The following is a 23,814-nucleotide window of genomic DNA, read 5'->3' on the forward strand; positions in this document are numbered from 1 at the left end:
ATGTAATATGTCTTATATAAGAAACTATTTAGGTCCAACTCATAGTGAAGAAGAATAATTTAATTTTATCCCCACTTAGTTACACATGACCCACAGGGAGATTTTGAAATACCCCATAAATGGGGAAGTATATTTTGGGAGACTCTTGTTGTTATATTATCATTCGTTTAACTCATTGCAGTAGCTTGTGAATTTCTTATAGGCAGAGATCATGACAAAAATCTCTCTTCTTCGGATCCAGGTAGAAGTGGCAAGTCAAAATTGGCCAGTAATTTATTCATTTATTACCTTCTATTCTGTGTAATGAGAACATATATATACAATTTTTCAGTTACTTATGCCCACTTTGGTTGTGAAGAATTAGACTTCTCTCAAGGTGCTTTTCTTTTCTTTTATTAGAGACAGAATCTTACTCTATTGCCCAGGCTGGAGTGCAGTGATATGATCATAGCTGACTGGAGCCTCAACCTCCTGGGCTTAAGAGCTGCTCCTACCTCAGCCTTCTAAGTAGCTGGGACTACAGGTACACGACACCACACCTGACTAATTTAAAATCAAAAATTGCAGAGACAAAGCCTTGCTATGTCGTCCAGGCTGGTCTTGAACTCCTGGCCTCAAGTGATCTTCGCTCCTCAGCATCCCAAAGTGCTGGAATTAAAGGCATGAGCCACCACACCCAGTTCAAGGTACTTTAGAGAGTCACTTTGCTGAGCCTGTTGCTGTCAGGTGTATTTACATTTCAAGTCTTGCTGCTACTGGCCAGCGCTCTTCCTCTCTCAACCCTTCCCAATAAGAGAAAAAAAAAAGAATAGTAAAAGGAGAAGATAGCCCTAGGTTCCATCCGTACAATGTGAACATCTGGCTCCCTGAATCATATTATGGAGAGAACTTGTTAAAAATCCATTCCAGAGCCCCACACCCTAGGTCTGATTCAGTGTGTCTGAGGGGGAACCCCAGGTATTTGAAGCTTTCACAAGCACTTTAGGTAGTGTGGATACAAGTAGCTTGGGATATTGACTTTTCAAAACAGTGGAAATATCCCAGGAAAAACCCAAGTTAGGCTAAAACCACTGAGGTTAGTGTGGTTGCAGGAAAGGCCGAATGTGTGTGGCTGCAGAGACACCTAAAACCACTAGGGGGACCGAAAAATTAAATTAGGAGGACCACAGAATCCTTGAACTGGAACCAAGAGAGTACAATTTGGTAGTAAAATGCAGAATCCTATCTGAAAATATGTAATTTTTGCACTCCCAAAGATTTGCATTAATATTATGAATTCACATTCTGACTTCGGAGAGAAAATCAAGATATCTCTGACCTCTTCCCTTCCCTACCCTTTCTTGATTTTTTCTTTTTTTTTTTGGAGAATAGAAGGAAGAAATCCACCAGAGACAAAAAATATGCTAAAAGACTTCAACTTAGGAGTTTGCTACACCCTTAGATGTTTGCTACATCACACTATTCACCATTTCATGGGGGTAAAAATTGTGCTAGTAATGCAGAGAAAAACAAACATACCTATTAGAAAGATTGCATCTGAAGATGATTTTCCATATTGCTGTTCTATGTATTTAGGCATGAAGGAGATCATGTTAACGAATGCGTTGAACTGTATCACACTTATAAGTATGAAAAGCATATAAATTGGATTGCAGGAAAGACTTTTCATGAATGGTAGAAAATCTGAAATGAAAGAATGACAACTGTGTCAAATGAACTTGGCTTTGCGTTTTGTGACTGGCTTTTCCTGAAACATCCACCGCCGCAACAAATTATGTTTTTTACTATTTTGTAATGTGTATGTGTTTGTTAATTCCTTTTTCCTCTTGAAAGCTGAAGTCATAGAAATGTTTTGGTGGCTTCCGGAAGTCAGTGATGTAGCTGACTGGGTAGGGATCAGAACAGCCCTCAATAAGTCACTATTGAGTCTTAAAGATCAATAAGCAAAACTACTAAGTGACCAAAATATTGTCTACATCCACAGCATTTTATTTCTAATCTTTTGTTCTTCTATTAATATATTATTTTTTCTACAGCTCATTAGAATGAAGGATGCTTGTTCTGTTCTGTAATGTCTGGAGGAAAATCAAGTTGATGAAGAAGATTTCACATAAATATTTATTTTATCACTCCTTGAACATTTGAAATAAAGATATATGTGGGAATTAATGAGATATGAATGTTCTCAAGTATCCAGAATTTTTTTTTTTTTGCTTCCTCAGAACAACAGTTTCAGTGGTTCTGCCAATGGTTCTCAACAAGATCTACCTGGAGATATTTTTTAAAATACCAACATCCAGGTCCCACCCTCAGCAATGCTGATTCCTTTGGTACATTCTAAGGACTATGTAAATGATTTAATCAAAAATTATTCCTGTTAGAAAAAGCACAGAGCCAAATGTGTGGCCTGCCTCTAGTAATGTGTGACCTGCCTCTAGTAATGTGTGGCCTGCCTCTTGTAAATGTTCTTGGTCACACTGCTGCCATTCAGGCTCAAGTTCTCACTTTTAATTTCCTTTCACTTTTCCTGTCCACATGTTCTCTGTCTTGACTTTCTTATTTTGCACAATCCTGGTTTGCTTAATAAACTGCTCACAATTCATTCTGGAACAAAATTTCAATAAATAAATAATTTAGAAGAGGAAGACACACAGATTAATGCAAACAAATGAGTTATAATTATAAAATTTATATTTATGAATAGGGTACCTGACAGGAGAGAGAGTTATTGTCCGGATTCTGAAGGTTTTTAAGTCACCCACGTTTGTTGACATCCCTGTCCTAATAGATGAGTTTCAGAAGCACAAGTGTGTTTTCTATGTCTTGCAACAAGCTAAGCTCTTTCCTGATTTTGAAAATGGAACTGATCTTGCAGACCACAAGAGGTCTATCAGTCCATAACAATCCTTTAAGAAGAGTTTTTAATATCATCAGAATGATTCTGAGAATTTGCAAGATTCTGAGTTGGCTCCTAATGACCCAAGATGTATTAAATTATGCTCAATTGTGATTTAAGAGAATTTATAATTGTTAAGAAAATTTCCTTGCAAATTGACATTGTAACTTATGAGTGATGATAGAAACAGCAACGGCAACAATAAAAGTACTAATACTAGTATCAGTATTAATAATAATGTGTGCTAGAATGTCTTTTACCTTCCCACAACAATAATTTATCCCCATTTGACAGAAAACTGAGCCCCTCACCATCCATCAAATAAACATTTTTAAGTTCCAATACCCAGGCCACACATCCACACTAACTAAATCAGACCTTTTGGGAATACTACAGAACTTCCAGGCATCAATCAGTTTTAAAATTTCCTAGGTGATTCCAATGTGCAGCCAAGTTTGAGCATCAGTGCTCTTGAGTACTAAATACTGAGGCTTTTTTAGTTTAGTTTCCCACAGAAAACCCTTCTATAAATTATGCTTTGAGCTTTTATTGAGGTTCCGTACCAAAAAAAATGTTACATGAAATTTACCCTTTCATTTGCTGGAAAACCACTATGTGGCTCAATATTACCTGTATCATACATCATATGATCATTTTTTATTTTTTTCTACAATTTCTTCCTTGGAGAACTGCTTCTTTTTATAAATTTTTATAAATTATTCTTTTCTTTTTATTATAATTTCTTTCTATAAATTATTTATATTTCTTTTTATAAATTATTTATAATTATTCTTCCCTCTACCAAGTATAGAGAGGTGGGTCACTGATCATGTTTTTTTTTTTTTTTTTTTTTTCTTTCTGCTTTAACTTCCAGGAAGCTCATAATTAATCTAACACATTGGTTACAAAACTATACTACCTATTAAGATCAGAGTATACTCTTTCCTACTTTTGTTCTTAGTTTAAATTTGCTTGTTCATTTTGTTTCAATTCAACCTATGTTCTCTGAAAAATGGGTTTTTTGAGCAAATGAGACTATATATAGATATATATATCTATATATATGAGACTATATACATATAGTCTCATTTGCTCAAAAAACCCATTTTACAGAGAACATAGAGATATATAGATATAGATATAGATATAGATATAGATATCTGAGAGAGAGAGAGAGAGTGCCAAGACTGACATAAAAGTTTACATGAATGCTAATCTGAAATAATTCAGCTTCCAAATTATATTATTTCTTTTAAGTAGTACCATAGGAAGAAAAGGACTAGTTAGGTATTACTGACTGGTGACTGTTGATGACAAATTGTCTCAACACAGGATAGCATATCATAGTGTTAGACTAAAATACAGACATATCTACATGAAATAAAAGGTCAATTTCATAGTATTTAAAATATGTATATTTGCCTTTAGTGATTCCATATTTTTCTTTCTTGTCCTCTTCTCTTTGTTTGTCTTCATTTTCATTTTTAATGATGTCAGCATTATTCTCCAGTCCTTCCTTTGGAAGTGTTTTGGGCAAAAAGAAAAAAGGAATGGCAGTGAGCACATTAACTCCTGCACAAATCAGAAAGCCAAACCACCATGCACCAACCCAACGAGTGTCAGTGGAAGTTATGGTCAGATCATCTGTAAAGAAATATACACACTTTTATTAGCTTAAGTCAGTATTTTCTGTATAGATTAATACATTTTCTGTATGTATTAATACTTAAGTCAGTATTTTCTGTATAGAAAATTCTTAAAATTAGAATTATCAGGTCCTAACCAAGTATAAAATTGGCTTACAATTCAGACACTGATAAAATTTTTCTAATAATATGTGGTGTTATAATATTGTCTAGTAATAAATTAGGCTGGTTATCTGTCTATCATGTAAGGGATTTAAAAGCAGGTATTAACTAAACAGCTACAAGTTCTATCTCATCATCAATAAATGATTGCTTAATTGAAATAAATTCAAACCTACATGCCTAAATTTTGTAAAACCAAGAAATACAGTTGAAGTGCAGTAGAAAGAGCATGCGATTCTGTGTCAGATTAGCATTTTATTTTGCTCTACTGTTTTCTGGTTTGGAATATTTGAAAAGTTATTTAAATTCTTCCACTAGAGTTTCTCACTTTTAAAGTGGAGATCATTTATCAAATTGAAGGTCAAGTAAGGCCATGATTATATGTGATAATATACCTGAGATGCTTTGTATACTCTAGACACTGTACAAATAGATTTTATTGAATTACCTGTGTTCACAGATCCAGTGTCAACATAAACATTTGCACAGAACGATGCCAACAAAAGTCCAATCAAAGGACCAATAATAGCTCCTGTTTCTATAAGCCCTAGAAATATATAAAAGTATAAGGTTATAGTACAGTTATATGCCCACATAAAGAGTTCTAGGTCCATGAAAAGCCTGAAGATTGAATGTTTTTGCCTTGGATACTTTTGACTAGATATATAATTTATATGAAAGTTAAGCTTGATGTACATATAAGTGACAGTTGTTTCTGCAAATGTTGAAAAAGAAGCCTCATAATTTAAAGCCACTTTCCCTGGCCTCCAAATTCTCTTTCATGTTGGGTCACAAGTAGAGATTTGCTGTAGCAGCACAGGCAGTCCCAGCTGGGATCATGCCATCGACTAGGTCATGATATAACCAAGGTCCTGTTAATTCATCCCCCAGGCATGTTTTGGGAGGAATTCTGAAGCAATACCATCTTATAATGGATCTCTCATGGCACATTCCTCAAAAAAGTTTCACTCTCAGATCTACAACTTGAAACTTCCTTCTGGCTATGTCCTCATTATTATTATATGATACACAACTCTTTGATTTTATCATGTTCTCCTTCCTTTTCTTCCACATTTTTATTCCATCAGTCCTATCCGTCTTCATTTGAATTCTTATCTATTAAAATATCATCATCAGCTGTCTCATCACTTGTCTACAATTCAGAACCTATGCTGAACCTTCCCTGATCTCTGAAAATCCAGACACGAGCTTCTTCAACTTTCTTCCTGTTCACTTCAAAATTTGGCTTTGCCTATTATCTCTGCCTTCTCCACAGTTCTATAGAGAACCCACCCTATACACACCTAACTTCTTGGTTCCAACCCCTTCTATCTTCTCTAAGGTTTTGCTCTACCAAACACTCCCTCTCTTGTGCGTGTTCAATTTCCCCATAGCCAATGATTCTACAAAATCTCAAATCCACCCTGCTTTTTCTCCTTTCACTATACTCCCTGCCTCTACTTCCTCACCTCTCACTCACTTTACTCAAATCCTTTTACGTTCTCCCCCAGATACTCTCAGGTAGCCCCAGTGATCTCTTCGTCACTAATTTAGTGCCCTCTTTTGGTCTTCATCTTCCTAGCTTTCTAGGTTATTTGACATTGTTGGCCAATCATTTCTAGATTATTTTCACATTTCTTCCTAAGACTTTCATTAAACTAGACATGTATTGTTTCATTGTGTTCTTATGACTATTCCTTCTTTGATTTTCCTTTCTCCTATTCTATTTACTAAGTAGAAATCTTTCCCAGTATATTATCTTTATATCTCTCAGTATATATATGGTCTTCCACAGCAACGTCATTTCTCCCTCTTGATTTCATTTATTACCTCTCTATAGAAAATTCTTGAACATTTTTTTTTTTTTTGAGACGGAGTTTCGCTCTTGTTGCTCAGGCTGGAGTGCAGTGGCACGCTCTCAGCTCACGGCAACCTCCACCTCCCGGGTTCAAGTGATTCTCCTGTCTCAGTCTCCCGAGTAGCTGGGATTACAGGCACCCACCACACCTGGCTAATTTTTGTATTTTTAGTAGAGATGGGGTTTTATCGTATTGGCAGGTTGGTCTCAAACTCCTGACTTCAGATGATCTGCCCGCCTTAGCCTCCCGAGTAGCTGGGATTATAGGCGCATGCCACCACACTCGGCTAATTTTTGTATTTTTAGTAGAGACGGGGTTTCATCATATTGATCAGGTGGGTCTTGAACTCCTGACCTCAGGTGATTTGTCCATCTCGGCCTCCCAAAGTGCTGGGATTACAGGCATGAGCCACCACACCCGGTCGATTCTCCAACTTTTAACCTAGCTTTTGTGTTCTCTTCTAAACTCCAGAGCCATACATGGAACTGTTTTCTTGGTGTAGAGCTATTTGATTTATAGTTATTTGGTTATGGATACACACATGAACACACACTATATATGTATATACATATATATACACACACTATATATATAGTACTAATAATTATGTAGTTCTTTATATACTAACCTTATATGGACCATATCATCCTCATTTTAATATGTATTAGAGATCATCACAGCTATGTTTATATATAATACACCCTAGTATTTGTTGAATAAAGAAATAGACATCATAGCAAGGTGTTTGTTAATTTATTGTAGGAGAGTATTTGCATTCTTTTAATATAAGTGTGTGAAGGAAGTTAAAAGGACTGAATAGAAAATCACTGGAAAAGATTATGGCAAAATTAGTGAGTTGCCAAAATGTGTCAAAAGTCACTTGGATTAATAATTCCTCAATATTTTCATCCATCTTATGTATAAATCATTTCCATCTTCTCTCAGCCTCTTTGACTTTTCTAGTTTTTAAAAGATATGCCTACATACATTAATGGCAAATGTCCCTATACTAAATGTTATGAGTTTATGACCAACTATTGATAGAATAACAAAACATATAAGCAAGCCATGCATAATAAATTAAGAATATTTCAGAGATTGGAAGGCAGCACAAGAAAGTGGGTCTTAAGTTGGCTATTGTGCCAGGTGACCTACATGGATTTTAAAATGGTAATTTCAAGAAACATAAACAAAAAGATGAAGACGTATTTGTGAAAAATATTAAGAAGCCTGACTATATGGAGAGATCATGATGAAGAGAAACTATATAGAAAACTAAGTAAGTGAATGTCATGCAGAGCCATGAGTAATAAGTGGAGAGATCAGATTTAATAAATGAGAAGCTTATATGTGTCATAAATATAGTAGAGAAGACATGATTAAAATAATGCTTGGGAAAAACTATATTGCAGGAATGTTTCTTAAAAACTGAGAAAAGAAAATACCGAAGAGAAAATAATTAATAAAGAGAACCTACAGACAAAGTAATGAGAACCTCAACAAAAACAGAGGTAGTGAAAATAGTGAGAAAGGTTTTGAATGCATGGAACATTTTAGAGAAAACATTGGTAAGTCTCTTAACACATTGGATATAGTGTGGTGCAAAGCAAATGAAAGGGTCACCTCCAGGAGCACTAGATTTGTGGTATTTCCAATAGTAGAAAGTAGATTTATTAACAAAGTAGCTCATTGTCATTTAGCATATCTCATCTCCATTCAACAAACTTTTATGAAAGGCCAACTGTGCCAAGACACTCCACTCATCATTGTGGAAATCACTGAGACTACAAAAGTATAACTCATTTCTAACCTCAAGGAACTTATTGCCCTGAAAAGAAGCTAAGGTAGATTTTCAAAACTTACCAATATATAAAGGAGAATTTTCAGATTTGGCAAAATCTTCTATATAGGAAATACCCAAAGGCAGGATGGGAGTTTCGCCCATTCCACGTACAATATTGCCTACCAGGACGTACATCCACATTAATGATTTAACTTCCTTTGTACACTCTGCATTAAAAAAAAAAAAAGACATGACATTAGCACATTGACAATAAAGTGTCAGTAATATTAATTCTATGTTTTCTGTAGGCATTTCGCAGTTATATGACGATGGCCCCTTGTCAATGATTTATATTACTATTCCAGCAATGACTTCTTGGGGCACCCCTAGTGCATTTTCTGACAGCGGACTTGAGTATGGGCAAGTGTAAGTGACATGCTGGAGCCAGTTCCTACTGAGTTGGGAGAGATGAATATACACACCTCCCGAGGTGTTCAGTGACACCTCATTGGTAGTTTCATAGCAGTGTTACACCACAGAAATTGGCAAACATTAAAAATCAAGGTTTTTTAATTCTCTACAGAGATTCAGTTTCTCAGCAACTCCCGAACTCATTCAGCTGCTACAAGTGCTTCCCCATTCCTATCCAACTTTGGGGAGACAAAAAACACAAAAATATCTTTCTCTAGAATTTGTACTATATTTATAAGATTTAAACAAAACTTCGCTAAAGCGTGAATTCTCTACAGCTCTAATTATTTCATAGAAACTAAAAATATTTAACTGGGTATTCATCATAGGTTCTCTACAGAGCATGTTGTATACTGTAACAACCAAATAACTTTCAATACAGAAATCCACCCCAATCCGTGGAGACACAGCTACTTAGTACAGTAACCAAGACTAGACCAAAGGGAATAGAAAGTGAGAAAGATAGGGAGATCTCTGAAGAATTATGTCAATCTCTTTGCCATCTATGTTCTAGGCTGAAATAGCTGATAAGCTGGGAGGAAGCTCTGTGGAGTCCCGTTTTCAGGGAAGTGAAGGTCAATGCACTCTTCACCTCCTGTAAATTGGCCAGGTGAGACTGTGAGGTCCTGACCACAGCTGGCTCCAGGAATTTCTTGTGAGCGCTATCTCTCTGTTATTTCCAGTCAGAAAATAATAGTCTCTATTTCTGGATATTCAGATTTTTTGTGTGATGCGCAAAGTGATTTGTGTCTACAGATCACAGGCAAACTCTAGGCCTATTCTAGGGCAAAATCGAAAGCATCAATCCACCTTCCTGGAGATGTGCCAGAATGGGAAGGTTTTGCTATATCCACAATGAAGCCGACTAGCACCTGGGTCAGCCTTTGGCAATAGCCAGCGCAGGAAGAGAACACAAGCCACTGTTAATATCACTGTTTTCCTTTGTTTCCCCCACGGGGCTTCTTTGGCTTCTTCTGAGACAGATATTTTTCAACTTTTTGAAACTGTTTTGGTTTCCTGATTCAATGATGGTCATGAAATTCCCACCCTTGTGGACTACCGCAACTTCCATGAACATGAATCCAGAATAAAAATGTCCCCATAAAAATGTTGAGTCATCAGAGTCATCTCCAGACCAAGTATAACCAGAAGATTATACAAGTCTCATAGCAGAAGGGAGAGAAGGGGCAGAAGTCAATACATTGGTGCCTAGAGCTATCGGCAGCTGAAAGAAGTACTACTATTGTGTAGAATTTTAAAGCACTATCTCCAGTAGAGAAAAAAAAAAAAAGAGCAGAAAGACAAGTTCCTAAGTCGATAGAAAGGAAATAGAGTAATTCAGAACTATAGTGTACTTGCCTGTTTTCCCTGCTATTAAAGATCAGTTATAGAACACAAATCTCTTGAACTTTGTTTCTGCCTCTAGTTCCTATTTACATAATCATATACACCAAATCATCAGCATAAATCTGTCCTTTTAAGACATTTTCCTCTGTGGAATGAACTTGACAGTGATCCTTGGATAGATGTCTTTGACTCTTTTTTTTTGGGGGGGGGGAGGAAAGTCTCACTCTGTTGCCCAGGCTGGAGTGCAATGGCGCAATCTTGGATCACTGCATCCTCCGCCTCCTGGGTTCAAGCGATTCTCCTGCCTCGGCCTCCTGAGTAGCTGGGATTACAGGTGCCCACTACCATGCCTGGCTAATTTTTGTATTTTTTAATAGAGTGAGGTTTCCCCATGTTGCCCAGACTGGTCTCGAACTTCTGACCTCAGGTGATCCATCCATCTCAGTCTCCCAAAGTGCTGGGATTACTTTGGGAGTAAAGGCACCGGGCCCTCTGACTGATTGTTAAATAACCATGTTAATAAATCAACAAGGAACTCTTAATAAATACATTCAAATATAAGAAAAATAACATTCTTTATTATTAGCTATTTTTATTCCCCATTGTAACTCCTTTGGAAGTTCCTGGAGAGAGAATATATCCTTGTTTAATTATCTTACTCAAGCAATATCTCACTCAGGCCCCTCAGCAGAAAGTGTTCAGTTATACGTTCGCTGAACAAAAATCAATACAATGAGGTAGACAACCTGATGGATCCTGCGTTGGTCTTAAAATCTGGGTTCCATTTTCCATACACAAGAAACTGTTTGAGGACAAGTTGCCTGAAACTGAAACTGTAGATTCATATTCATATCTGCATAAACACAGGGAAAATATGTTTATTTTAAGGAAGTAATGAGGACAATGTGGGCAATGTACAGATTGTTACCTTCTGCTTCCCATACAACACAACATTTAAATCCAGCAAAAATGTCTTTTCATCGTTGGCATCCAAGTTATCACAAGTTAATATCATCAAAAAACTTGCCACTTTCTGTAAATGTACAATCTTTTTACACTTAGCTTTCAATAATCTGCCTGTGGATGATCTACCTTTAGATTATCAAATATAAACCTTCTTTGATTTTTAGGTTATCATTTCCTGGAAATAATTATTATGAGATAAGGAACACAAACTTTAAAAAATGTGAGATTTAATAATGTATAATTAAGAAGATAAATGCTTTGGAAGGAATAACACAACAAAACAAGTCTTCAACTTGGCATTCTCTAAAGTTTGCTCAGAAGAAGCAAAACCTCCAGTTTCTGAGAGATCCTACAATAATTCCTCCATGCGTTTCATAAACCTCTAAGAAAAACAAAATATTTGTCCATCATAATGAGGGGCCTTAAGAGAATCTCAATCACCATGACACATAGTGTAATGACTTTTTCTCTTCTCATAAGAACAAATGGATTAATAAACTATGACCATTTAATTTAAGCAAATTAGCACAAGATCCACATGCTTTTCCTCGGAAAGTAAATTACGTGCTGCAAGAATGGAAAAAAAAAAAAGTATATTCAATGAAGTCTCTGTTAGAAATAATGCTGGATTGTTTTCTGTGTTTCTATCAGATAAGGTAGCCAGAAGAAAACTTGCCCTTCTGAGTTGCACAAAAGCTAGAGTGTTATGCTTGGATGCCACTGATAGTCTTAATTTCTGTGCTATAGGATATAATAAGAAGTCTCAAAATACCTTCCCTTTACAACAATTGTTCAGTGATGCCCAAAGAGTTTGACTGTGAACTATAGACAAAGGCTTTAATCCTATGAGACAGGACAACCGCAAGGAAATAACACCTTTGGCAGGTGGTAGAAAGAAATGTAAATAGTAGCTGAATGTTACTTAACATTGTTTTGGATAGGCTAAGAAATAAAAGAAAAGGAAAGACTCTGCTTAGAAACTCTGATCCCTTCAAAAATACTTTAAAAGAGAAAATATATTTTGTTAATTTATCCACTAAAAATCCAATAACTCAAAGTCTATTCATTCCCAAAGCATCAGCAAAATGACAGTAAACAGATTTTCAAACAGAATAGAAAAAGGCATAATTCCACAAGGAAAAAAGAGTAGAGAATTTTACAATAAAAGAGAGCTCAAAACATGATTTTGAAAATGGAAAAGCAGGTAACTGAGTGGTCACTGAAATAGAAGATATGAGAAGTGCAACTGTAAGTGCCTGCAAGAAAGCAATGCTGCAAAGCCCAGGAACATTCAGGCAAGATACTTAAGTGCAAAAGTGAGTATGGTCCAAAACACAGAAGAGTGCAAACACTTTGGTTTAAAGTGTGTTTAAGAAACATTAAACTTCCAGAGACATTCCCTGCCATTCCAACTGAAAATGTTCATTGACTCCAGAGTCTGGAGAGGCACGTTGAGCATAGAAAGGCAATACAAAAAAATTGGGGGTATTAAGTTTAAAAAACTACATATCTACATATTAAACAGTGAGATTCCCACTTGCATTTGGCTGGTAGCTAAGCTTCTACCTCCCAAGCAACAGATTGAAGAATCCCTGTCTAGGATAACAGGTTATGTCCAATTCTGAGCCATCTGCAAAACAGCCAGTCCCTGCTCAATGACTCTACAAAGAAGTCCTCCTTTAGCCAAGTCCTACACATGTATACAGAACTTCCAGCTGGCTTCTTGTTGTTGTTATTCCTCCCTCTTAAGTGTGAATAGATAACAAAAGACCACCAGATATATGAAAGAAGTCTGTAACAGTAAAGACAGCTACAAACAAACAAACAAACAAAAACGGTACACTTGGAGGTGCCAGAGAACAAGAAGAAAAATGAACAAAATTTAGATGGGAAGAGATAATGCATTCTTGAAAGAACAATAAGATGTTCCTTCAAAAGGGACATTCAAAGAACAAGAGCCCTTGAAAATTAGAAATGTGGTAGCATAAGCTAGAAAGTCATTCAAAGGCATGGAAAATAAAGTTAAATCTCCCAGAAACTAACAAGACAAGACGACAAAAAATTAGGGATAAAAGATGACAAAACATAAGGTTAATACAGGATGTCCAATATTCAAGTAATAGAAGATCTAGGAAGAGAAAACAATGTTATGAGAGAATGTAAAGGGGAGATATTATCAAAGAAATAACAAAAGTAACTTTTCCAAATGCCCAGATTGAAGGCTCCTGACACAATGGAGGAGACAGATTTTTTTTGTCTTTTTCTTTTTTTTTTTTTTTTTTCCTTTTTGTGGAGAACGGGGTCTCGCTATATTACCCAGGCAGGTCTCGAACTCCTGGGCTCAAGCTATCCTCCCGCCTCTGCCTCCCTGAGAGCTGGGATTACAGGCGTGAGCCACCGCGCCCGGCCAGGAGACAGATTTATACCAACACAATTATCATGAATTTTGGACTTCGAGCTTAAAAGAAAATTCCAATAGTTTCCACTGAAAGAAAGCTGATCACAGAGATTAGAATGGCATAGGATTCTGAGTAATAACAGTTGATTACAGGCTTCCTGTGTCAAGTGTTGATTACAAGTGTTAGATAGAGCTGGAAAGCATTGGGAAAATGTCTTCAAAATCCCTAGGGAAAATATTTCCAATCTAGAATTTTATCCTAGCCAAAGTAACAATCAAATGTGGGAGTAAAATAGGAATATTTTCAGATGTACAAAGTCTTACATTTTATACTTCCCTTGTACACTTCCTTGGAAAGCTATTAGATTATTGTCTTCACAAAAACAAGTGAAGAGGAAAGAGGAAAGCAGGAGACAGGACATCCAGAAAATGAATAACTGAATGTATGAAACAGCAAAAAAGCATAGTCTCAAGGATAATGATGAGGGAAAATTCCACAGAAACAGCAATGCAGCAGGTCTAGAGAATTCCAAGTTCAGATTGCAGATGGAGAATTGAAAGTGATATGTGAGGAATCTCCAAGACAAAAATCAAACTCTATGATATGAGATAAGAATATTGAGTAGACATTTGCCCTACCAGTGGAGAATTTGGTGATGAATCAGTGAACAATACAAAGAAAGCTAACCATATGATAAAATGAAGTAATTATTAAATCTAGAGCAAATAAAAAGTCATATAAGTAAAGAATGATAAGCGCATGGTTCAATGGTAAAAAAGATTTACATAATTATACAAACGTAAATAGTAAAAATGATTTTATGGTAGGAATTCAATACATATTGTGTAACACTAATGTATGGGCATACCTCAGAGACATTGCACTTTTGGTTCCAGATTGCCCCAATAAAGTGAATACCACATGAATTTTTTAATTTTCTAATGCATATAAAAGTTATGTTTGCACTATATTGTAGCCTATTAAGTGTGCAACAGCATTATGTCTGAAACACAATGTATACACATTAATTTAAAATGCTTTATTGCTAAAAGATGCTAACAATCATCTGAGCCTTCAGAAAGTCATAATCATTTTGCTGGTAGAGGCTTTAGCCTCCATGTTGATGGCTGCTGGCTGTTCAGGGTAGTGGCTATTGCAGGTTGTGGGGGGGCTGTGGAAATTTCTTAAAATAAGACAACGATGAAGTTTCCTGTGTCAACTGATCCTTTCACAAAAGTTTTTTCTGTAGCACACAATGCTGTTTTGTTGTTGTTGTTTGTTTGTGTGTTTTTGAGACGGAGTCTCGCTCTGTCGCCCAGGCTGGAGTGCAGTGGTGCAATCTCGGCTCACTACAAGCTCCGCCTCCTGGGTTCACCCCAGGTTCACACCATTCTCGTGCCTGAGCCTCCCCAGTAGCTGGGACTACAGGCGCCCGCCACCACGCCCGGCTAATTTTTTTGTATTTTTAGTAGAGATGGGGTTTGACCGTGTTAGCCAGGATGTCCTGATCTCCTGACCTCGTGGTCCGCCCGCCTTGGCCTCCCAAAGTGCTGGGATTACAGGCCTGAGCCACTGCGCCCAGCAACACATAATGCTGTTTGATAGCATTTTACCCACAGTAGAACTTCTTCCAAAACAGGAGTCAATCCTTACAAGCCCTACCTACCAATCCTTACAAGCTTTATCACCTAACTTTGTGTAATCTTCTAAAACATTAGCTGTCATTTCAACAGTGTTCACAGCATCTTGATCAGTAGTAGATTCCATCACAGGAAACCACATTATTTGGTTGGTCATAAACAAAAATCTTCATTTATTCAAGTTTTATTATGAGATTGAAGCAATTAAGTCACATCTTCAGATTCCATTTTAAATTCTAGTTCTCTTGCTCTTTCCACCACATCTGCATTGACTTTCTCCACTAAAGTCTTGTGACTTCCTTCACTAAAATCTTGAACCCCACAGGGTTATCCAAGAGGCTTTGAGTCAACTTTTCAAAATTCCTGTTAATGTTGAGATTTTGCCCTCCTCTCCTGTTCCTATTGGAATGTGGAATAGTGAATTCTTTCGAGAAGGTTTTCAATTTATGTTACTTAGATCCATCAGAAGAATCACTATTTATAACAGCAATATCCTTACAAACTGTGTGTATTAAATAGTAAGACTTGAAAGTCCAAATTACTCCTGATTCATGGGCCACAGAATGGATGTTGTGTTAGCAGGCATGAAGACAACATTCATCTCCATGTACATCTCCATCAGAGCTCCTAGAATGTCAATTAGCAGTAATATTTTGAAAAGACTTCTCCTCCCTATGTCTGAAAGTCCGAGGTGGCATCTTCTTTCAAAAGAAGGCTGTTTCCATTTTGTGAGGCCAAGGCAGGCAGATCACCTGAAGTCAGGAGTTTGGGACCAGCATGGCCAACGTGGTGAAATCCCGTCACTACAAAAAATACAAAAATTAGCCAGGTGTGGTGGTAGGCACCTGTAATCCTAGCTACTTGGGAGGCTGAGGCAGGAGAATCGCTTGAACCCAGGAGGCAAAGGTTTCAGTGAGCTGAGATCATGCCACTGCATTCCAGCCTGAGCAACAGCATGAGACGAAGAAGAAGAAGAAGGAGGAGAAGGAGAAGGAGAAGGAGAAGGAGAAGGAGAAGGAGAAGGAGAGGGAGAGGGAGAGGGAGAAGGAGAAGGAGAAGGAGAGGAGGAGGAGGAGGAGGAGGAGAAGGAAGAAGGAGGCTGTTTCATCCACATTGCAAATCTGTTATTTAGTGTAGCCACGTTCATCAATTAACTTAGCTAGATCTTCTGGATAACTTGCTGTAGCTTCTCCATCAGCACTTGCTGCTTCACCTTGCACTTTTATGTTATGAAGACAGCTAAGATCTTTCCTTAAACCTCATGAATCCACCTCTGTTAGCTTAAAAATTTTCTTCTGCAGCTTCCTAATCTCTCAACTTTCGCAGAATAGAAGAGAGAGCCTTGCTCTTTTGGATTAAGGGAATGTTGTGGCTGGCTTAATCTTCTGTTCAGACTATTCAGACTTTCTCCATCTCAGCAATAAGACTGTTTCATTTTCTAATCATGTGTGTCTTCCTTGAAATAGCACTTTTTCTTTGTTTTCACAGCTTGGTTAACTAGTTGGTGCAAGTGGCTTCGCTTTGGGCCTCTCTTGGCTTTCAACTTGCCCTCCTCGCTGAGCTTAATCATTTCTAGCTTTTGATTTAAAGTGAGAGATGTGCAACTCTTCCTTTCACTTGAACACCTGGAGGCCACAATAGAGTTATTGTAATAATTGGCCTAATTTCAATATTTTTGTATCTAGGAGAATAAGCGGGCCCAAGGAGAGGGCAAAAAATGGGGCAATGGCTGGTCAGTGGAGCAGTCAGAACACACGCAACATTTTATTGATAACGTTCACCATCCTAAGACTGGCACAGTGGCTCACGCCTGTAATCCCAACATTTTGAGAGTCTGAGGCAGGCAGATTGCTTGAACCCGGGAGTTCAGGACCAGCCAGGGCAATATGGCAAAATCCTGTCTCTACCAAAAAAAAAAGAAAATACAAAAATTAGCCAGGCATGGTGGCACGTGCCTATAGTTTCAGCCACTCGAGAGGCTGAGGTGAGAGGATCACCTGAGCCTGTGGAGGTCGAAGCTATAGTGAGTGAGATCACATTACTACACCCTACCTTGGGCGACACCATAGCTCTAAAAAAAAAAAAAATACATAAATAAATAAATAAATCACCATCTTAAATGGGCATAAGTTAGTGGCACATCAAAACAATTACATTAGTAATATCAATGATCACTAATCACAGATCACCATAACAGATAACAGTAATAATGCAAAAGTTTGAAATATTGCAAGAATTATCAAATGTGACCCAGACACAAAGTGAGCACATGCTATTGGAAAAATGATTCTAATCCTCAACATAGGGTTGCCATAAACCTTCAATTTGTGAAAAATGCAATATCTGCAAAGTGCAATAAAGTGAAATGCAATAAAGCAGGGTATGCCAGGATTCAAAACTAATAGAATAACATTTATTTAGAAATAAGGAGGCAAGGCTGGGCCAGGTGGCTCACGCCTGTAATCCCTCATTTTGGGAGGCTGAGGTGGGTGGACTGCTTGAACCCAGGAGTTCCAGACCAGCCTGGCCAATTTGGGGAAACCCTATCTTTACTAAAAATACAAAAATTAACTGAGTGTAGTGGCACACACCTATAATCCCAGCTACTCAGGAGGCTGAGGCAGGAAAATCACTTGAACCCGGGAGGCAGAGGTTGCAGTGAGCCGGGAGATGGCGCCACTGCACTCCAGCCTGGGCAACAGAGTGAGTGAGACTATCTCAACAAAAATAAAAACAGAGGCCAAGGCAGGCAGTTCAGGAGGTTAGGAGATCGAGACCTTCCTGGCTAACACAGTGAAACCCCCATCTCTACTAAAAATACAAAAAATTAGCCAGGCATGGTGGCGCGTACGTGTAGTCCCAGCTACTCGGGAGGCTTGAGGCAGGAGAATTGCTTGAACCCTGGAGGCAGAGTTTGCAGTGACCCGAGATCACACCACTGCTCTCCAGCCTGGGTGACAGAGCGAGAGAGACTCTGTCTCAAAAAACTAAATAAATAATAAAAACAGAAAAAAAAAAAAAAAAGAAATTGGAAGCAAATAGAAGAAAGAGCTAAAAGTTGTAAGTGCTTGCCTCTGGAAAGCAGTAATAAGTGACAAGGGAGAACTTTTTGTCAATATCAGCCTTTTTGTATAGTTTCTATTTTTATGACTTTGTACATAGTTACTTTTGTAAAAATTAAAAGAAAAAATCAATCTTCAGACTGGTCTGTCCCTTGGTGACCTGCAATTAAGCAGAACCTCATTATAATTAGAAGTATTTACATGGTCCTGAGAAGGGAATAATCCCAAGTTTTGACCGGTCCTGAGAATCTTTTCACCAGACTCAACTCCACAAGAAAAGGTGTCAAATCCCCATTGTGTAAACTGACAAAATTGACTACGTAAGTGGAAGTGAGGCAGCCAAAAGCACCGAATAGACAGATGGAACAGAATGTGCGTCTTCCCCTTCCCATTACAGTGCTCTATGCTGTTGGAAAGCATTGCTCCTTGAGAGGATAGTGCGAGCTTCATTTCCTGCAAGTGAAATTTGACCACCCAAAATTATCAGACTGGAATACTTACTGGTTCATGAGGAAATGAGGTAGTGATTTTAAGAAACAGCCTAAGCCCATAACCACACATCCAATGCCAATCATTATAGGTCTATGCAGTTTGGTTCCAAAATAACTCACAAATATAATCAACAAAAGATTTCCTAGGAAAAATTGAGAATAATCATTTTAAAAAGTATGAACAAAGTCTTAATTAACAGCCTCACCTGATCATTTACATTCTAGCGTTTACTGCATAACAACTGTCTTAAATACTGGGATTTGTGCTGGGGTTGTATTAAATAATAAACAAATATAACACAATCCCTGCCCCGAAGAAAGGTTCTGTTTTGCAATGTAGGCAGATACAGAAACAGATATCTCTGAAACACCAACATTTATGGAGGGGAGAAGAAGAGAAGCCAGTGAAAGGGACTAAAGAATGGTTATGGGAAATTTGAAAGGCTCTATTTATGACTATCTAGACTTGGGAAATGAGGTGCAAAAGAAGGTGTCAGCCTGCATGTGACCTCTGGCCTCTCTCTCAGTGCCTACTCCATAGAACATTATCATGTTTTCCTATGCCCAGAAAGAGAAGCAGAAGTCAAATTTAGATAGCTGAGTGTTTTGTAACTCATTATTTAAAAATACCTTCATTTTGGTCAACATGACCAAGACAAGGATCTATTTTTTTTTCTACTTCTTTCCCTAGATCAGACAATGTAGTTAAGTAAAAATTAGTAGACCCCCCCCCCACCCCCGCCTTCTACCAGGTCTTCAGTGAGTCTGGATTTGAGGAATAAAAATGGCAATGAAAAATGTATCCCCATGTCTTAGGATGAAGCTTTAGAATAAAGAAAGTAATGGGGGAAGGCCCATCTGATGGACAGATCCTTGAAGAGTGTGGAGTAAAGATTTGAAATAAACAAATATATGAGTAAGTTTTTTGCCAACCATACATTTTTTAATTCAGTAAATAATATCAACCTTGCTCCCACTATATATAAAGAATGCCTCTGCAATGACTCAAGATTATAAAAATTTCAAAAATTTTTTTCCTCAAGGAGTTAATAATCTTCTAAGTGGTGTATATTTTGAAAACTTTTCTTTCCATCTATATTTTTCTCTAGTCTGCCCTGTATGTAGAATATACGTCCATTTGTACATTATTTTAAATGGAGAGTGCCCCACCCCAATAACTATATCAGCCACATTGACCTCTCTAGGTTTCTAAAATGTATCGCCAAAGCCACCCGTGTTGAAGGGAGTGTCTCCAGAGGCCACTGTTTGAAATTCATATCTATTTTTTGAAAGGAGAAGAAAGGAAGAACTTTCCTTCTTCATGTAAGAGTGAGTTCGTGTTTTAAACTGCCTTGCTCTGTCAGGAAATAATTGCAATGAGAAAGCATGGGAAAAGGTAAGTAATTTTTTTCAAAGGTATGGAGAATGCTGCCTGTAAAACTGACTGGGGAAATGTAAGCTAAGTGATATGTTTATTGGCATTTATAAATTTCACACTATTTCTAATCTTCATCATTCTCCTCAAGCTATCTATCACCACCCACTAGTGGTAGAAATTGTTAATATTTTCTACGTTATCAAGAAATTTGGGGCAATCGAACATGAAGGCATTTGAGTTTTCCACCTGAAGGCCTTACCACCTTCCTTCAGTTTGAGAGGTTGGAGTGCCCATCTTACCATCTGACACTAAACACATCATCAGGGCACTGCCATTTTCTTCAGCCACTTACTCTAGTAATTAAAATCTCTCATATATATTTTAAGTCTCTCTCTCAACTAGACTTTAGCCTACACATATTCTCCAGTTTCTCTCCAAACTTCCCAGAACATTCATCCATATTCATAGATTCCACTTTTCCCCCTCCCTAATCCCCTAACATCGCTCCTACCTTCACTGCTCCCTAGCTTCTAAATTTGCTAGTGCCCTGGCAAAGACCATCAGTTATCTCCATATTATGCAACCCAGGGAATCGTTCTTCATTCTTATCTAACTGGATACTTCTAATGCTTTTCACACTGCTAATGCTTTATTTTTTTCAAATTTCTACTCCTTTGTCTTTCATAATACTATTTTCTCCTGGTTCCCCCTCTTGTTTCTCTGACCATTCCTTCTTTTCACATTGTCATAGACTCCTTTTCTTCTACCTGTACCTTAAATGTTGTGCAGCTCAGGATCTATTCTTTGTCCATTGTAATTATCACCCTATATCCTCTCCCTAAATAACCTCATAAATTCTCTCTCTAGTTTTAGCAAACGCCTACTTACTTGCTAATCAATAGCTCCAGCCCAGATAGTTCCCCAGTGCTTCAGACTCACATAACTGCAAAGTGAACATTGTCACCAACGGTCAGCAATAGAAGCTACAGATATGTTCAGATGACAATATGGCCATTGCAAACAATTTAAAATATTGACACAATAATTACTTTAAAATTAGTAACTTTTTAATTTAATGGGTTGATTAAAAGTATAAATATTACTATATAAAAATTTGTTTTAATATTTTGATCATTCTACTTCAATATAACTAGCTTCCTTTGCACCCATGTAGTTGTTGTGCAATTAAAATTATTATTCCAGGATCATACGGTGTTACAATGCTAAAAGAGTCCTTGACACAGAAAGGTTAATAACCCCTTCCAGGCCGGGCGCGGTGGCTCAAGCCTGTAATCCCAGCACTTTGGGAGGCCCAGACGGGTGGATCACGAGGTCAGGAGATCGAGACCATCCTGGCTAACACGGTGAAACCCCGTCTCTACTAAAAAAGAATACAAAAAAATTAGCCGGGCGAGGTGGCGGGCGCCTGTAGTCCCAGCTACTCGGGAGGCTGAGGCAGGAGAATGGCGTGAACCCGGGAGGCGGAGCTTGCAGTGAGCCGAGATCGCGCCACTGCACTCCAGCCTGGGCGACAGAGCGAGACTCCGTCTCAAAAAAAAAAAAAATAAAAAAAAAAAAATAACCCCTTCCAACCCTCAGTGACACTCCCTCATCTAGAGGATTAAAAGGTAAATGCCATAGCAGGCACACAAAGCTCTCATTAACCCATTTCTCACCCCCGCCCATTTCTCCAGGCTCCCATCCTAATCCTTTCCAATTTTATCTTGGCTAGTCAATGTTATCAAGCTAAATGTTGCTCCTCACATAGTCTATTACGCTGCGTCGTTCTTAGGCTTCTTCTACTGGAATTTTCTTCACATTTGCTTAACCTCGTTTCTTCTCCTAGAAAACTTTTAGTCAACCTCTGAGAGTCTGTCTTCCCTAAATGAGTCTATGTTTCTTCTGTTCCTGTAAGACCTTGTATATATTTACGCTACCAAACTTACTTCATTCAATTAATGTTATCATTATCTGCATCTCTACCTTCCGTTAGATTATGAACTGAGTCAATTTGTGGGCTCTACATGGAGTTAGTTCTAACTCTCTCACTGGGATCAGCACACAGGAGATACAGGGTAAGATCTAAGGGAGCTGAACACTAGTAGATAAGATCAAGAATCACTTATTTCAGTTTTGCTTCTCCTCAATCCTGATTTTTTAAATATATTTATATTAAAGGCAATTATCACCTTGAAGAAAGTGGAAGCTATTACAAAACTAGAAAAGAGTGACACTCATATTTCTATATAACTTTTTTCATGGAAGAAATCCTTCTTTCCCTCATTCTCCCTCTCTGTGGTCACATATTCCCAGTCATCCACAAAAATCAGAATCTACGAGTAGACTTTATTCTTCCCTAGAGGCTGCCTCTGAAATAAATTCAGAGAGATATAAAAGCAATCTTTTCTTCTCTCTGTACTTGGAAAAAAAAATTGTTAACCTCCCAGACCAAATAGCAGAAAAATATTTGCATTTTCATTTGTAAGGCAATTTCCTTGGTCTCCAACAATATCTTCTACATCTTCTAGGTCTTCCACCTTTGTTTTTGTTGTTGTTGTTTGTTTGTGTTTGAGACGGAGTCTCACTCTGTCACCCAGACTGGAGTTCTATGGCAATCTCGGTTCACTGCAAGCTCTGCCTCCCAGGTTCACACCATTCTCCTGCCTCAGCCTCCCGAGCAGCTGGGACCACAGGTGCCCGCCACCTTGTCCAGCTAATTTTTTGGTGTTTTTAGCAGAGACGGGGCTTCATCATGTTAGCCAGGATGGTCTCGATCTCCTGACCTCATGATCGCCCATCTCGGCCTCCCAAAGTGCTGGGATTACAAGCATGAGTCACCGTGCCTGGCCGTCTTCTACCTTTGTATCTTCTAAATACAAAGATGGAGCCCTTAGTTTCCCTTAGGGTTATCAAATGATAGATTTAAATATAAATACTATAAATACTCTGCTACTCGTGCTACATAACTAAAAACTATTAGACTAAAAAGAACAATGGTGAGATATGTGGCAATATTTAGGTGTTAATACTAGGTAATATTTAAATGAATTATTTCCAAGTATATTCTGAGCTTAGCTAATCAATCAGTTTTAGAAAACATCCAACTCAGTCAGATTAAATGACCTAAAACAGCAAATAAGAATAAAATTCAGACATGCTCCATAGATAAGACAAAATACAAAAAGAAGAAATGCAAAAATAATTCATTACCAATCTCAAAGCTTCCATTAATAAATCCAACTAGAGATGTTGGGATGTTGAATTGTCTCTCTATTTGTGTGAGCATGGAATTCATATAAGATCCAGATAGGGTTTTGGATACAAATGCACATGTTATTGCCAACAGAAACATCTAGGAAAAAAATATAAGAAAACATAGAAAAATTTATTTTTAAATTGTATACTTGCCGTCTGTTGACAAAATGCCTTCCACCATAAGACTGATTGTCTCCAACTTAAGTAACCTTTGAATTTGCAAGAAACTGTAAAATGTAGTCTGTTCCCCTTGTCTGTCATACTGTGATTTATCTCTGAAAACTCAAAGTGAGACTAATTTTGTAGGCAGTTGCAGCCTCAATATTGTATAAGCATACTGGTACATGCATAGAAACAAACAGTCATTCTAAGTAATACATAGCTGATGATTTAACCAGGTCTTCAGAACTACAATGATATCTAAAGTACAAAAGAACCCATACATATACTGTAATGAAA

The 23,814-nt window shown here is 37.6% G+C and overlaps 1 protein-coding gene across 4 annotated transcripts in view; it reads right to left on the reverse strand.

Annotated features, from left to right (window-relative positions):
* Positions 1-23,814, reverse strand: part of SLCO1A2 (solute carrier organic anion transporter family member 1A2) — a 138,408-nt gene that overhangs the window by 25,736 nt on the left and 88,858 nt on the right. For 2 of the 4 annotated variants that reach the window (XM_025401670.1, XM_025401669.1), the window contains exons 3-8: positions 23,311-23,452; positions 10,911-11,017; positions 8,427-8,573; positions 5,153-5,251; positions 4,319-4,540; positions 1,519-1,683 (exon numbers count right to left, since the gene is read on the reverse strand). In XM_025401670.1, the coding sequence (XP_025257455.1) occupies positions 1,519-1,683; positions 4,319-4,540; positions 5,153-5,251; positions 8,427-8,573; positions 10,911-10,956 (679 nt within the window). In that variant the 5' untranslated portion in view covers positions 10,957-11,017; positions 23,311-23,452. Of the gene's footprint in view, positions 1-1,518; positions 1,684-4,318; positions 4,541-5,152; positions 5,252-8,426; positions 8,574-10,910; positions 11,018-18,732; positions 18,866-23,310; positions 23,453-23,814 lie in introns of all 4 variants that reach the window. The other 2 variants (XM_025401667.1, XM_025401668.1) reach the window with 2 other exon arrangements.

This window comes from Theropithecus gelada, chromosome 11, assembly GCF_003255815.1.
Source record: "Theropithecus gelada isolate Dixy chromosome 11, Tgel_1.0, whole genome shotgun sequence".
Classification (NCBI taxonomy): domain Eukaryota; kingdom Metazoa; phylum Chordata; class Mammalia; order Primates; family Cercopithecidae; genus Theropithecus; species Theropithecus gelada.